This window comes from Mandrillus leucophaeus, unplaced genomic scaffold (genome assembly GCF_000951045.1).
Source record: "Mandrillus leucophaeus isolate KB7577 unplaced genomic scaffold, Mleu.le_1.0 Scaffold429, whole genome shotgun sequence".
NCBI classification, from domain to species: Eukaryota; Metazoa; Chordata; class Mammalia; order Primates; family Cercopithecidae; genus Mandrillus; species Mandrillus leucophaeus.
In genome coordinates, this window is record NW_012104576.1 from 523,187 (window position 1) to 536,813 (window position 13,627).

Sequence of the window (13,627 nt, forward strand, 5' to 3'; positions counted from 1 at the left end):
GCTCTGTCACCCAGGCTGGAGTACCAGGGGCAAGATCTCAGCTCCTGCAACCTCCACCTCCCAGGTTCAAGCGATTCTCCTGCCTCAGCCTCCCGGGTAGCTGGGATTACAGGCATGCCACCAACATGCCTGGCTAATTTTTGTATTTTTAGCAGAAATGGGGTTTCACCATGTTGGCCAGGCTGGTCTCAAACTCCTGACCTCAGGTGATCCTCCCACCTCAGCCTCCCAAAATGCTGGGACTACAGGTATGAGCCACCATGCCTGGTGCATGGGCACATCAATTGAGTGCGTACTTTGTGCCAAGCTCTGTGCCAGGCACAGGCAATTCAACATTTATTGGAATTCATAGGCTAGAGGAGGAAGCAGTTTGCCTCTGGTCCCGTGGCCAGAGCAGCCCCAGGTGAAGGTTATGAATTATTTGCCCCATCCAATGGTGTTCCAGCAGTCTGCCACAGGGTGGGAAGGAGTCCTCACAGAACTGTGCTGTCTCCTTCCCAGGATGAGCTGGAGCACAGCCTGGGGGAGAGTGCAGCCCAGGGGGCAGCTGGAGTGGTGCTCTGGGTGAGCTGGGAAAATACAAGAACCAAGGTGAGCTTAGGCCTGGCATGAGGGTGGGGGTGGGGAAGAGGTGGGGTCATTAAGCTGACTGGGTAGACCCTGACTTACCCTTTCTACCTGCAAAGTCCTGGCTGACCAGCAGGTGAGTGTCTCAGTGCCCTAGGAGGGTCCATACATGACCAAGGTGTCCCTGATGCTCTCCTCCCCTCCCACCTAGGAATCATGTCAGGCCATCAAGGAGTATATGGACACTACCCTGGGGCCCTTCATCCTGAATGTGACCAGTGGGGCACTTCTCTGCAGTCAAGCCCTGTGCTCCAGCCATGGCCGCTGTGTCCGCCGCCCCAGCCACCCTAAAGCCCTCCTCATTCTTAACCCTGCCAGTTTCTCCATCCAGCTCACGCCTGATGGTGGACCCCTGAGCCTGCGGGGTGCCCTCTCACTTGAAGATCAGGCACAGATGGCCGTGGAGTTCAAATGTCGATGCTACCCTGGCTGGCAGGGACCGTGGTGTGAGCAGAAGAGCATGTGGTGATTGGCCACACATTGAGTTGCGCACCTTGAGAACCTAATGCACTCTGGGTCTGGCCAGGGCTTCCTCAAATACAGGCACAGTCATATAAGTCATGGTCACAGTGAAGAGTACACTCAGCCACTGTCATGGGCATATTCCCTGCACATGCATACTTACAGACTAGAACAGTGGCATAAGGAGTTTGAACTACAGCAGACACCATTCATTTCATGTCCATATGCATCCACTTGGCAAGGTCATAAACAATTCCTCCAGAGACACTGAGCCAGTCTTTGAACTGCAGCAATCACAAAGGCTGACATTCACTGAGTGCCTACTCTTTGCCAATCGCCGTGCTAAGCATTTTATGTGGACTTATTCATTCTTCACAATGAGACCATAAGGAAACTGAGTCACTCACAGTGAGGGTAAACACGTTGCCCAAGGTTGCACAACACGAAAAGGGAGAAGTTGAGATTCAAACCCAGGCTGTCTAGCTCTGGGGGTACAGCCCTTGCGCTCCTACTGAGTTTATGGTAACCAGCCCTGCACGACCCCTGAGTCTGCTGAGAGGCACCAGCCCAGCAAATAAAGCAGTCATGATTTACCTAGCTGTTTATTGAGCGCCTAAAATGTCCAGGCCCCGGTATCCAAAGGGCACAGGAAAGGCTTGTCACTCTCACCAGATTTGACGTCAGTCTAAGAGCGGCTGCTTCCCAGGGTGGGGCCCAAATTTCAGGAGGAAGCCCCACCGGATCTGACCGTTTCCAAGCTGTCCTGGGGTGGGAGGCAGGCGGGAACTGAAGCTGGACCGGTCCGAGCCTGGGGCGGGGCTGGCAGAGGCGGAGTCAACTGAAGGCGGGGCCTGCGCCTGGCTGAAGTGGTGACGTGTTGGGCCGGGGCAGGGCCTGGAAGAAGCCAAATCGAGGCGGGACCTAAGCTCTGACGCAAGGAGCAGGAGGCGGGGCCTGTATGGGGCCGAGTGGGGAGGAGGCGGGCTCAAATGGAGATGGGGTGGAGCTCAGCAGGGGCGGAGCTCAGCTCAGCAGGGTGGAGACTGAGCCTGCGCCTGGTGGGTGTTGTGACGCGTAAACGAGGGGCGGGGCCTAAGCGGCGACGCGCGGGTGCCGGGGCGACGCGCGGGTGCCGGGGCACCCCGGGAGACCTTGGAACCCCTTGGCGCGCCGCAGGACGCGACGGCTGCAGTACATCCGCCGCGTCGCTGGGGGCCAGCGCTGTCGGACCGAGGAGTCCGAGGTGGCGACTGAGTGAGATACCCAGCTGTGCGGAGCTAGGACGCGGAACATCCCGGAGGCCGGCTTCAACATGTCAGTACCGCACCCTTCCCATTTGCTGCCTGTAGGTCCACCCCGCGCATGCGGTCCCCAAGTGGCTATGCCACTCTGCACGCCCTCCCCGCGTCAGTCGTTCGTTTCTAGAGCATGCCGAGCCACACCTACCCACAGAGTCGAGCTCTCGAAGTCCCCATTCCCAAAAGCTCCACAGCCTGTTGTGACCCACTAGAAGGGAGGGGGAAACCGAGGCCCGGGAGAGACGGAGAAGCGACTCTCTGAGGACCCCGGAGCCCCGCCCCAGTGGGTGGGGTCGGCACTGAAGGGGTTAAGGCCGCGGGGAAGCCCGGGGCTCAGCCCTAGGGGCGGATCCTGGATTTCCTCCCTCCAGACCAAAGGGTGCAGCTGCTGCCGAGGTGGCTGATGCAGGTGAGGGGCTTATAGCCCTGTGAATGGGGTGGGAGGTGAGGGGAGTGGGGTGCCTGTTATTGACCAGTGTTTAATTGGCCTCAAGCTCAGGAGAGGTAGGGGAGCCAAGAGGCCCCCTCTGGAGCAGGTGAGTAGAAGGGGGGGGCCCAGCTGCCCGCCCACCACTAGAAAACCCCCAGCGTAGACCTGCCTGACAGCAGGACCTTGGTTAAGATGGGAAAACAGTAGGGTTTGGGCACAGGAGGCCTAGGCCCCCAACCTGGTGACCGTTGGACACCCTGTGTATATAGGAAGGAAGCTGTGGTCCTTATCTAGGGTGCCTGCGAAACTCAGGCCAGTGGGGAACCAAGCCTGCAGAGGCAATACTGCTGTGTGGCTGTGGACCAGGCCCAGTGCTGGTGCTGCTGGGGTCCCATCTGAGGGGACAGTTGGGTCTATATCCAAAGTGTCCTGAGATGGGCAGAGTTGGGAAGGGGGCCAGGGGCTCCAGGCAGGGAAGGCAGTCAAGACAGGCCAAAGCTCAGCCTGATGGATGCATGAGTGGGGCCCCAGGATCCACTAAGGCCGTGGGCATAGCCCAGGTAGTTGAAAAGGCTGGGAGCTGGAGGAGACTCAGAATATAGGGAGAAGAAAGGGACAGGAAGACTCCTGGGGCAGTTTTTCCTATGGAGGGAACCTTGAGGTAGGTTTGAGCAGGGGGTATAGTGTCTGCTTTGCATCTTCTATCCCATGCCCTAGTGGTGGACTGGGAGGACTACTGGAAGACAGAAGGCCAGCAGGTGGATTGGGTCGGCTGTTTTATAGACCTGGTGGTTACAGGCCCCCTGTGAGGGGAGGTCCTGAGGAAGACAAATTTGTAGCCAGAGCAGGCTGGGGCCAGAACTCCTAGGTTCTGTCCTAGCCTTAAGCAGCTCATCCATCACTCCCAGCCTCCCTCCAATGTGGGGTAGACACCTGGATCTATCTGCCCTGCTCTATAGGGGATGGGTCTCTTCCAGGTCACCTGTGCCATCAGGTGAGTGTGGGACAACGTGCAGCCCACCACTCCCCAGTTCCAGTATGCATGGTCCCCCTCGCACTCTGTCAGCCTTTCCCTGCCCCAACCCCACCCTCCCTCCTGGCACAGCCCAGCATGGCTGTTATCTACAGGAGGAGAGCCACTGTGGTCTGAAGAGATGCCACTGCCTGGAGACTGGGGTCTTAACCTCCAGCCTGGCACTGAGCCACCTGCAACCTAGCAGCAGGTGACCTTGGCTCCCAGCCTGACTCAGCTAAACCTGGATCCTGTGCATAGGCAAGAGCTGACTCTGAGCCCTGGCCCAGCCAAGCTGACCCCTACACTAGACCCTACACACCGGATGGAGCTGATCCTGAGTACCAGCCCAGCTGAGCTGACTCTGGATCCTGCGTGCCAGCCAAAGCTGCCCCTGGATTCCACACGCCAACCAGAGATGACCTTCAATCCTGGCCCAACTGAGCTTACCATGGATCCTGAACACCAGCCAGAGGAGACACCAGCTCCTAGCCTGGCTGAGTTGACCCTGGAGCCTGTGCACCGCCGACCCGAGCTCTTGGACGCTTGTGCTGACCTCATCAATGATCAGTGGCCCCGCAGCCGCGCCTCCCGCCTTCACTCCCTGGGCCAGTCCTCAGATGCCTTCCCCCTCTGCCTGATGCTGCTGAGCCCCCACCCCACATCTGAAGCAGCACCCATTGTGGTGGGCCATGCCCGCCTGTCACTGGTGCTGAACCAGCCCCAGAGCCTCTTAGTGGAGACAGTGGTGGTGGCCCGGGCCCTGAGGGGCCGTGGCTTTGGCCGCTGCCTCATGGAGGGCCTGGAGGTCTTTGCTCGGGCCCGGGGCTTCCGCAAGCTGCACCTCACCACCCATGACCAGGTGCACTTCTATACCCACCTGGGCTACCAGCTGGGCAAGCCTGTGCAGGGCCTGGTCTTCACCAGCAGACGGCTGCCTGCCACCCTGCTTAATGCCTTCCCCACAGGCCCCTCTCCCCGGCCACCCTGGAAGGCCCCAAACCTGACTGCCCAAGCTGCCCCAAGGGGTCCCAAGGGACTTCCATTGCCACCACCCCCTCCTCTACCTGAGTGCCTGACCACCTCACCCCCAGTTCCATCAGGGCCCCCTTCAAAAAGCCTGCTGGAGACACAATATCAAAATGTGAGGGGGCGCCCCATATTCTGGATGGAAAAAGACATCTGAGGCCATCCAGGGCAAGGAACTGTCTTTCTGGGTCAATAGACTGCCCTGGACAGTCTATAAGCCTCAGCCCACTGACCATACCTCAGCCCCCTAGCCCCTGGGGGGCAGCTTTAGCCTGGGCATGTTTCCTGGGTACCAGTGGGGCCAGGAGGTGGCTCTGGCTCAGAGCCGTCAGTGTGGCTGAATAAAGCCTCTGTTGGGTGTGGCTGTGACAGAGTTTATTTGTTGACCCCCCTACCCTCACCTCTCCCCTCTTCTGCAGGTCCCTTATCCCTGCAGAAGTCCCCAGATCCACCTTGGTCCTAAGGCCATTGATGGGAGGATGCCTGTCCTTCACCTTTACCCCCCACCAGGCTCAGGAGACAGGGTGGCTGTTCTCTTCCCCATTCACTCACTCATTACCATTCACTGAGCGCCTACTGTGTGTCAAGCCCTGGACAGGACATAGGCAGTGGGTAACTAGACAAACAGGCATACAGTAGCAGGATCCATATGGCACAGGGGAGGTACACAGGCTTTGGGAACCCAAGTGACTTCACTCCACCTGGGGATCCAGGAGACCTCCCAGGGCAATGATGTCACAGCAGAGACCTGAGTGCTAGGTAGGAATTAAACCAGGCAGGTAAGGAGGTGGGAGCTGAGTGTTCTTGGAAGAGGGAACAAGGTGGACAGAGGAAAAAAGGGGACTTGTGACAGCCGTGGGAGGACACAGTGGTGTATTGACAAAGATGGTGAATATGGGAAGGAATGTACCCTCAGCTCACTGTAAAGCCCGCTTTGGTGTGCACCTGCCACTCGATGCCCGGGGCATCATAGCCAGCTTGTGGTGTGGCTGTTTTAAAAGGCCCAAGAGACCCCTGGGGAAACATGCTTTCCCCAGCTCTTCCTGTAAGGATGGAAAGGAGCTGGGGGAGCTTTCCTGGCTTTCCCTGCTGTGTGGAAAGTGTGGTCATAGCTATGGACTCTAAGCTCACACCCCCCCCTCTCCTGCAGGTTTCCATCCTTGGGGCATGACCACGCAACTAGGCCCAGCCCTGGTGCTGGGGGTGGCCCTGTGCCTGGGTTGTGGCCAGCCCCTGCCACAGGTCCCTGAACACCCCTTCTCTGTGCTGTGGAATGTACCCTCAGCACACTGTAAGGCCCGCTTTGGTGTGCACCTGCCACTCAATGCCCTGGGCATCATAGCCAACCGTGACCAGCATTTCCACGGTCAGAACATGACCATTTTCTACAAGAACCAACTCGGCCTCTATCCCTACTTTGGGCCCAGGGGCACAGCTCACAATGGGGGCATCCCCCAGGCTTTGCCCCTTGACCGCCACCTGGCACTGGCTGCCTACCAGATCCATCACAGCCTGAGACCCAGCTTTGCTGGCCCAGCAGTGCTGGATTGGGAGGAGTGGTGTCCACTCTGGGCTGGGAACTGGGGCCGCCGCCGGGCCTATCAGGCAGCCTCTTGGGCTTGGGCACAGCAGGTATTCCCTGACCTGGACCCTCAGGAGCAGCTCTACAAGGCCTATATTGGCTTTGAGCAGGCGGCCCGTGCACTGATGGAGGATACGCTGCGGATGGGCCAGGCACTGCGGCCCCATGGACTCTGGGGCTTCTATCGCTACCCAGCCTGCGGCAATGGCTGGCATAGTATGGTTTCCAACTATACCGGCCGCTGCCATGCAGCCACCCTGGCCCGCAACACTCAACTGCATTGGCTCTGGGCCGCCTCCAGTGCCCTCTTCCCCAGCATCTACCTCCCACCCAGGCTGCCGCCTGCCCACCACCAGGCCTTTGTCCGACATCGCCTGGAGGAGGCCTTCCGTGTGGCCCTTGTTGGGCACCGACATCCCCTGCCTGTCCTGGCCTATGTCCGCCTCACACACCGGAGATCTGGGAGGTTCCTGTCCCAGGTAAGTGGAAGCTGAGGGCTAGGGGTCTTAGTCAGGAGGTATGGCCCTGTTCTAGGAAGGTCCCAGGAGAAGATCTTGCCTAGGGGTTGGTCCTAATCTAGGGGTTCTGAGTGGAAGGCCCTGTCCTGGAGTACCTGATGAGGGAGGCATGGCTCTGCCCTGGAAGATGTTGAGGGGTAGGGAAGCCCAGCCTTTGGAGTGCTGGTCTGAGGGGAGATATTCTGAGTGGAAGGCCTGAGAAGTCACTCAGAGACTCGATACAAAGGGGCCCTACTCGGGCTGGGTGAGTGGCTCACACCTATAATCCCAGTACTTTGGGAGCCTGAGATGGAAGGATTCCTTGAGGCCAAGAGTTTGAGACCAGCCTGGGCAACAGTGAGACCCTAGTCTCTACCAAAAAAAAAAAAAATTGAGACAGAGTCTTGCTCTGTTGCCCAGGCTGGAGTGTAGTTGCACGATCTCAGCTCACTGCAGCCTCCACTTCCTGGTTCAAGTGATCCTCCCACCTAAGCCTCCTCCCGAGTAGCTGGACTACAGGTGCATACTACCACACCCACCTAATTTTTATATTTTTATAGAGATGGGATTTCGTCATGTTGCCCAGGCTGGTCTTGAACTCCTGGGCTCAAGTGATCCTCCTGCTTTTGCCTCCCAAAGTGTGGGATTACAGGTGTGAGCCACCGTGCTCAGCCTAAAAAATTATTAGCCAGGTGTTATGACATGTGTCTGTAGTACCAGCTACTTGGGAGGCTGAGGTGGGAGGATTACTTGATCCCAGGAGTTCAAGGCTGCAGTGAGCTATGATCATGCCACTGCACTCCAGCCTGGATGAGAGAGTAAAACCCTGCTTCTAAAACCAAACCAAACTAGAGGGGCCCTACTGTAGAGGTAGAATCACATTGTGACAGTGAACCAGAAGAGTTTCTTGAATGTGGATGTGGGCCCACATGGATCTGGCCAGCCCAGCCCTGGCTTAGCAGCTCTCTGTCTCCAGGATGACCTTGTGCAGACCATTGGTGTGAGTGCAGCGCTAGGGGCAGCCGGCGTGGTGCTCTGGGGGGATCTGAGCCTCTCCAGCTCTGAGGTGATCACTGCCCCTTTGAGCCTGCCATGTAGCGCATGCTGGGGTCCCAGGGTAGAGGACGGCCATGTCAAGACTATAGAGCAGGCATACTGACACAACTCTTCCCTTCTCCTTAGGAGGAGTGCTGGCATCTCCATGACTACCTGGTGGACACCCTGGGACCCTATGTGATCAATGTGACCAGGGCAGCGATGGCCTGCAGTCACCAGCGGTGCCATGGTCACGGGCGCTGTGCCCGGCGAGATCCAGGACAGATGGAAGCCTTTCTACACCTGTGGCCAGACGGCAGCCTTGGAGATTGGAAGTCCTTCAGCTGCCACTGTTACTGTGGCTGGGCTGGCCCCACCTGCCAGGAGCCCAGGCTTGGGCCTAAAGAAGCAATATAAAGCCAGGGCCCCTGCCACTGCCTCTTCTTTTCCCTGCTGCCACTTTTCCAGTCCTGGAGCTACTCTGTCCCACTCTTGCTCTATTCAGTTTACAGTCAACCCTCCCAAGCACACACCCCGCTTCCCTTGGAATCCCTGAGGGGTAGAAGGGGCCAGAAAAAACGCTTATAAAACCAGAGGCCCTCTGAGATCATGTGACTCCTCCATGGCAAGGAAGCAGTTCCAGGGAGAGTCAGGTTCCAGCTAGTTAGGGCTGCCAGCCTAGGGCTTTGTGCCTACACCTCACTAGGCCCATGGAGAGGTCACAGAAGATGGGCCGTGCACGGGCAGATGGGCCCCCAAAAATCTTGGCTAAGGTCGGTAAAGTGTTAAGCTGTTGTCTGCACTGTTTCATCATAAAGTCACTTTTTTCCACTGCCTGAGGTTTGGCTGTTCCTCCTGTTATCCCAAGCTCTAAGCCCTTCCCATGGTCCCCAGACCCAGGGGCAGGGGTAGGACTCGTCGCGAGCGTCCCGCTGCCAAGTGCCCTGAGAAGCCAGTCCTGCCGTGGTGCTCCTGAGGGGCGCTTCGGAGGTTACGACTGTGCACCGAGGGAGCTGGGGCGCGCGCAGGGCATTGTGGGTGCATAGTTCAGCTAGCGCGTAGTCGGCTGGTGGGCCCCAGGCGTGGACTACCATTCCCGTGGTGCTCTGACGCGCAGCCAGCCGCCGTCACCTGCGCGCTCAGGCCCCTGGGATTAGTAGTTTTAGCCTCGTGGATGTGGGCCTGAATCGGATGGCCTGGAACTCGCCTTCCCGGCGACCTGTTTGGCAGGGGGTGGCGCCTCGCGAAGATGGTGGCTCGCGGGGCGTGTGGCGCCCGTCGTCTGGCCAAGTCTCAGCGCAGCGCACCGGCCGGCGTCTCGCTGCCCTGGAGCCCACACCCACCGGGTCCCTGACCCCGCGCTCCCCGCGCCCGGTTCCCGGCATGCCTCGCGCCCGTAAGGGCAACACGCTCCGGAAGGGTGGTCAGCGCCGTGGAGGAGGTGAGTGGGGTAGGGGGCGTGGGACAGCTGATGAGCGGCGGGTGGGGGTCCTGCTGGGTCCCCGTAGTTGTTCTCGAGGGCCCTGGGTGGGGAACCCCCTCGGCCAGCCCCGCGCAGCTTCCCAGAACTCTACCGAGGCTGGCACGTGCCCCAGCAGTCATTGGCCACGTGCGTGCTCAACTTGAGCTCGCTGCCCACTGCCTGTTGGGAGTCCGCGCTCCCAGCGGTGACCCGGCCAGCCTCTCCGGGCCTCAGTTTCCCCGTTGCCTCTCTGCCTCAGTTGCCTGCTGGGTGGGCAAACTCACCGGACAGAGCAGGAAGCCAGTCCCCTTGCCAAACCCTGATCCTTTCCTGGACTGGTCAAGGAAGTTGGCGGGAGTCCTGGCCTGCTCCGGTTAACAGAGGGAGGGGGATCTGTTGGGAAGCTACCTGATTAGAGCCTTGGCAGCTTGGCAGGCCTGACTCCACAAGGTGGCTGACTATCCTGGAGTCTGAGGCAGTCTTGGGACTCGCTTATCAGCTTAGACCAGGAGCCTGTCTTAATGCAGTAAACACTTATGTTTACTCTGCTGGGATGGGGTGTGTACGACGCACAAATTTATTTATTTTTATTTTTGAGGAGGAGGGGAGGACGGCTGATCACAGGAAGGAGGAAAATACCTAGGCATAACTTTAAACTGGTCACCACCATGGTGGGGTTTGGGTGGGGGACATCTAATAGGGTATAGAACATGTTCACTGAATGGTGTCAGCCCCAGACTTAGGACTCAGGGAGGCCTTGGGGGAGGTGCTTCTGGGTGAGTCCTGAGAAGATGGAGAAGAGAGCAAGTTGTGCAAAGTCTTGGCAGCTGGAGGGACCCCAGCACAGTGGAGTGAATGAGGGAAGGCTGGGCTGCTCTGGCAGGTAGGATAGTAAGATAAAATGGGAGCAGGCTGGGCGTGGTGGCTCACATCTGTAATCTCAGCACTTTGGGAGGCCAAGGCAGGCAGATCACCTGAGGCCAGGAGTTCGAGACCTGCCTGACCAACATGGAGAAACCCCATCTCTACTAAAAATACAAAATTAACTGGGTGTGGTGACGTATGCCTGTAATCCCAGCTACTCGGGAGGCTGAGGCAGGACAGTCACTGGAACCTGGAGGCGGAGGTTGTGGTAAGCTGAGATGACGTCATTGCACTCCAGCCTGGGCAACAAGAGCAAAACTCTCTCAGAAAAAAAAAAGGTGGTGGGGAGCAGAGGCCAATGTGTAGGCTGGACTTCCTCCTGCAGGTGAGAGGTGTGAGTAGTTCTTAGAATTAGGGGCAGCTTGGTGATCACACCCTGTCCAAAACTCTGCCACAGCAGCCACCCTTGCCAGTGTGAGCCCTTGTCCCTGGACAGAGCCCACACACAGGAGTGCACCAACCCTACTGACCTTTGGCTTTGGTTTTCCATCTCCGAGAGGAGCACCATTCTATCTTTTGGGATTATGAGGTTGGGTGAGGTACCCCCAGCCATCCCTCATCAGTAGAGGCAAGTTGAGTGTCCTATTCCACCTTCCCCAGGTGCCCGGAGCAGTGCCCAAGCTGACTCGGGTTCCAGTGATGATGAGGCAGCCAGTGAGGCCCGCAGCACCACCAGTGAATGCCCCAGCCTTCTCAGCACCACTGCAGAGGACAGCCTTGGTGAGAGCGGGTGGAAGTTTGACAGGGGCTTGGAGAGGGCTCCATGGGCTGCGCACAAGAAGCAGTGCTGACCAGGTGGCCTTCCAGGGGGGGATGTCGTGAATGAGCAGGGCCAGCAGGAAGACCTTGAGGAAAAGCTGAAGGAGTATGTGGACTGCCTCACAGACAAGAGGTACCCCTGGCTGCCAGCCAACTCCTACACCCAGCTCCAAGTGTAACCAAGGGAGGGCTGGCCTATATGACCCCCCTTCTCGACCTCCCCCAGTGCCAAGACCCGGCAGGGTGCTCTCGAGAGCCTGCGCCTGGCCCTGGCATCCCGCCTACTCCCCGACTTCTTGCTGGAGCGCCGCCTCACACTAGCTGATGCCCTGGAAAAGTGCCTCAAGAAAGGTTGGAGCTGGGGGTGCATGGGAGACTTAAACTGGGCAGACGCTGGCCCTTGCTGCATAGGCTGACTGGAAAGCATCCCACAGGGAAGGGAGAGGAACAAGCCCTGGCCGCTGCTGTGCTAGGTCTGCTCTGCGTGCAGCTGGGCCCCGGACCCAAGGGTGAGGAGCTGTTCCACAGCCTGCAGCCTCTGCTGGTCTCTGTGCTCAGTGACAGCACAGCTAGCCCTGCTGCCCGGCTCCACGTGAGTGTGCCTGTGCCCCATGAAACCCTTCCTGCACCTTATCCCTCAACAGAGTGCTGGGTTCCCCCTGTCTTCAGCCTCCCTTACTCTGAGGGGAGTGAGCTCCAGGGCTGGGAACCCAGATTCATCCGCTGACTGTGGCACAGCATTGCCCTTCTCCCAACAGTGTGCTTCTGCTCTTGGCCTGGGCTGCTACGTGGCTACTGCCGACATCCAGGTGAGTGGTCTTTGGGCACAGGTGGTAGAGCATCTAGGGCTGTAACTCTGCCTCTGAGCTCCCCTGCCTCCCTGTGTTCCTAGGATCTGGTCTCTTGCCTTGCCTGCTTAGAAAGTGTTTTCAGCCGGTTCTATGGCTTGGGCAGCTCCACAACTCCTGTGGTTCCTGCCAGCCTGCACGGCCTGCTCTGTGCTGCCCTGCAGGCCTGGGCATTGCTGCTCACCATCTGCCCCAGCACCCAAATCAGCCACATCCTTGACAGGTAGGGGTGGCTGTCCACTGGGATGGGGGGGGATCTCAAAAAGGCCCCCAACCCACACATACAGCTCAGCCTGCCCCTTCCCTAGGCAGCTGCCCCGGCTGCCCCAGCTCTTGTCCAGTGAAAGTGTGAACCTGCGGATCGCTGCCGGTGAAACCATTGCACTGCTCTTTGAGCTTGCCCGGGACCTTGAGGTGCGAGGGACAAGGATGGGGGGTGCTTGGTGATACCACCTGCCCATCACAGGCTGGATGCAGGGGGTGCCACAGAAAACAGAGCAGCTTTAGGTCATTATGCAGAGGAGGTGGCCCCAACACAGATTCATCTGCTAGATGTCATGATGGGTGCCCTGAGCAGCGGTGTCCTGGCCTGACAGACGCCCAGGAGGGGTCAAAGGGGCCAGGCAGAGAAGAGAGGGTCTTTCAGGGAAAGGATGGGTTTCGGCAGTGCCCTGTTCAGAGCCAGCAGAGCTCAAGCATCTACCTACCACACACCTTCCAACGCTCCCATTGCAGGAGGAGTTTGTTTATGAGGACATGGAGGCCCTCTGCAGTGTCCTGCGCACTCTGGCCACTGACAGTAACAAGTACCGTGCCAAGGCTGATCGCCGGCGCCAGCGCTCTACTTTCCGTGCCGTGCTGCACTCGGTGGAGGTGTGTGTGAGAACATATGTGTCCTAGTGAGGGTGCACTCCCAGGCATAGTAGCCAAGCCCAGTTGTGTTGGCCCCTGTACCCTGCAGGGCGGTGAATGTGAAGAAGAGATAGTGCGCTTCGGCTTTGAGGTGCTCTACATGGACAGCTGGGCTCGGCACCGGATCTACACTGCCTTCAAGGAAGTGCTGGGTTCAGGCATGCACCACCACCTCCAGGTGCGGGGATGCACAGGGAGGGGACACCTGGTGTGGCTGCTTCAGTCTGGCCTGAGCTCACTGCCCTCTGCCCCCCAGAACAATGAGCTACTCCGTGACATCTTTGGCCTGGGCCCTGTGCTGGTGCTGGATGCCACTGCCCTGAAGGCCTGCAAGGTTCCACGCTTCGAGAAGGTTTGCACCCTTGGGCACCTTTCTCTTCCCCCTATTCCCGTGTTTCCTAGAGGCCTGAAATTCTGCAGAGGCTGGAAGAGGACCCCCAGCCCTTTCCCTTCCCAGCTCCCCAAGGTGTCACTCTCTGTCCCCACTCTAGCACCTGTACAATGCTGCCGCCTTCAAAGCCCGGACCAAGGCTCGAAGCCGTGTGCGGGACAAGCGGGCAGACATCCTGTGAAGCAGGACCTGCTGAAGAGGAGACTTTCTATGCCCTTGGTCCGTATTTTTAACAGAAGACAGTGCAACAACTGGTCTCCACCAGTATTTGTCACTTTATTTTTTTAATGACAAAACCAAAAACAGACATGGGGTGGGTAGCTGGGGGCCCGGACACTTGGGACCCTGGCCCCTTTGTC

The 13,627-nt window shown here is 58.5% G+C and overlaps 4 protein-coding genes across 17 annotated transcripts in view; all 4 read left to right on the forward strand.

The window, feature by feature from the left end:
* Positions 1 to 1,683, forward strand: part of HYAL1 (hyaluronoglucosaminidase 1) — a 13,822-nt gene extending 12,139 nt beyond the window's left edge. For 4 of the 5 annotated variants that reach the window (XM_011993264.1, XM_011993267.1, XM_011993263.1 and 1 more), the window contains 2 exons: positions 502 to 591; positions 779 to 1,683. In XM_011993264.1, coding sequence (XP_011848654.1) covers positions 502 to 591; positions 779 to 1,096 — 408 coding nt within the window. In that variant the 3' untranslated portion in view covers positions 1,097 to 1,683. The remainder of the gene's footprint in view (positions 1 to 501; positions 592 to 778) is intronic. The other variant, XM_011993265.1, reaches the window with a different exon arrangement.
* A 523-nt stretch (positions 1,684 to 2,206) lies between these two features.
* Positions 2,207 to 5,217, forward strand: NAT6 (N-acetyltransferase 6 (GCN5-related)). 7 transcript variants are annotated; one of them, XM_011993282.1, is made up of 3 exons: positions 2,729 to 2,796; positions 3,535 to 3,811; positions 3,946 to 5,217. In XM_011993282.1, the coding sequence occupies exon 3, from the start codon at positions 4,155 to 4,157 to the stop codon at positions 5,013 to 5,015; it is 861 nt and encodes a 286-aa protein (XP_011848672.1). In that variant the 5' UTR covers positions 2,729 to 2,796; positions 3,535 to 3,811; positions 3,946 to 4,154; the 3' UTR covers positions 5,016 to 5,217. The 7 variants fall into 7 exon arrangements, with proteins under 7 accessions (XP_011848667.1, XP_011848670.1, XP_011848666.1 ...); XM_011993277.1 differs by lacking the exons at positions 2,729 to 2,796; positions 3,535 to 3,811 and adding an exon at positions 2,207 to 2,403; XM_011993280.1 differs by lacking the exon at positions 2,729 to 2,796 and adding an exon at positions 2,212 to 2,403 and having other exon boundaries at positions 3,535 to 5,217.
* On the forward strand, positions 2,207 to 8,809 carry HYAL3 (hyaluronoglucosaminidase 3). Of its 4 annotated transcripts, none has more exons than XM_011993275.1 (4): positions 2,207 to 2,403; positions 6,775 to 6,919; positions 7,914 to 8,003; positions 8,120 to 8,809. In XM_011993275.1, coding segments are annotated over exons 1-4 (507 nt in total). In that variant the 5' UTR covers positions 2,207 to 2,401; the 3' UTR covers positions 8,390 to 8,809. The 4 variants fall into 4 exon arrangements, with proteins under 4 accessions (XP_011848665.1, XP_011848662.1, XP_011848663.1 ...); XM_011993272.1 differs by having other exon boundaries at positions 2,220 to 2,403; positions 6,009 to 6,919; XM_011993273.1 differs by lacking the exon at positions 2,207 to 2,403 and adding an exon at positions 2,763 to 2,796 and having other exon boundaries at positions 6,009 to 6,919.
* A 224-nt stretch (positions 8,810 to 9,033) lies between these two features.
* On the forward strand, positions 9,034 to 13,524 carry IFRD2 (interferon-related developmental regulator 2). The gene is made up of 12 exons (XM_011993271.1): positions 9,034 to 9,413; positions 10,959 to 11,078; positions 11,166 to 11,250; positions 11,344 to 11,468; positions 11,552 to 11,709; positions 11,876 to 11,926; positions 12,010 to 12,188; positions 12,274 to 12,379; positions 12,701 to 12,838; positions 12,927 to 13,055; positions 13,134 to 13,229; positions 13,369 to 13,524. Exons 1-12 carry the CDS (start codon positions 9,164 to 9,166, stop codon positions 13,447 to 13,449), a joined length of 1,518 nt encoding a protein of 505 aa, XP_011848661.1. The 5' UTR covers positions 9,034 to 9,163; the 3' UTR covers positions 13,450 to 13,524.
* The last annotated feature ends 103 nt before the right edge of the window (positions 13,525 to 13,627 follow it).

What these genes read in the sequence shown, in the direction of transcription:
- HYAL3 (XM_011993272.1), top strand. Translation starts at nt 6,026, where the DNA reads ATGACCACGCAACTAGGCCCAGCCCTGGTGCTGGGGGTGGCCCTGTGC. An exon ending in CTGGGAGGTTCCTGTCCCAG is followed by an intron (nt 6,920 to 7,913) that starts GTAAGTGGAAGC and finishes CTCTGTCTCCAG; the next exon opens with GATGACCTTGTGCAGACCAT. An exon ending in TGAGCCTCTCCAGCTCTGAG is followed by an intron (nt 8,004 to 8,119) that starts GTGATCACTGCC and finishes CCTTCTCCTTAG; the next exon opens with GAGGAGTGCTGGCATCTCCA.
- IFRD2 (XM_011993271.1), top strand. Translation starts at nt 9,164, where the DNA reads ATGGCCTGGAACTCGCCTTCCCGGCGACCTGTTTGGCAGGGGGTGGCG. An exon ending in AGCTTGCCCGGGACCTTGAG is followed by an intron (nt 12,380 to 12,700) that starts GTGCGAGGGACA and finishes CTCCCATTGCAG; the next exon opens with GAGGAGTTTGTTTATGAGGA. An exon ending in AGGTTCCACGCTTCGAGAAG is followed by an intron (nt 13,230 to 13,368) that starts GTTTGCACCCTT and finishes TCCCCACTCTAG; the next exon opens with CACCTGTACAATGCTGCCGC.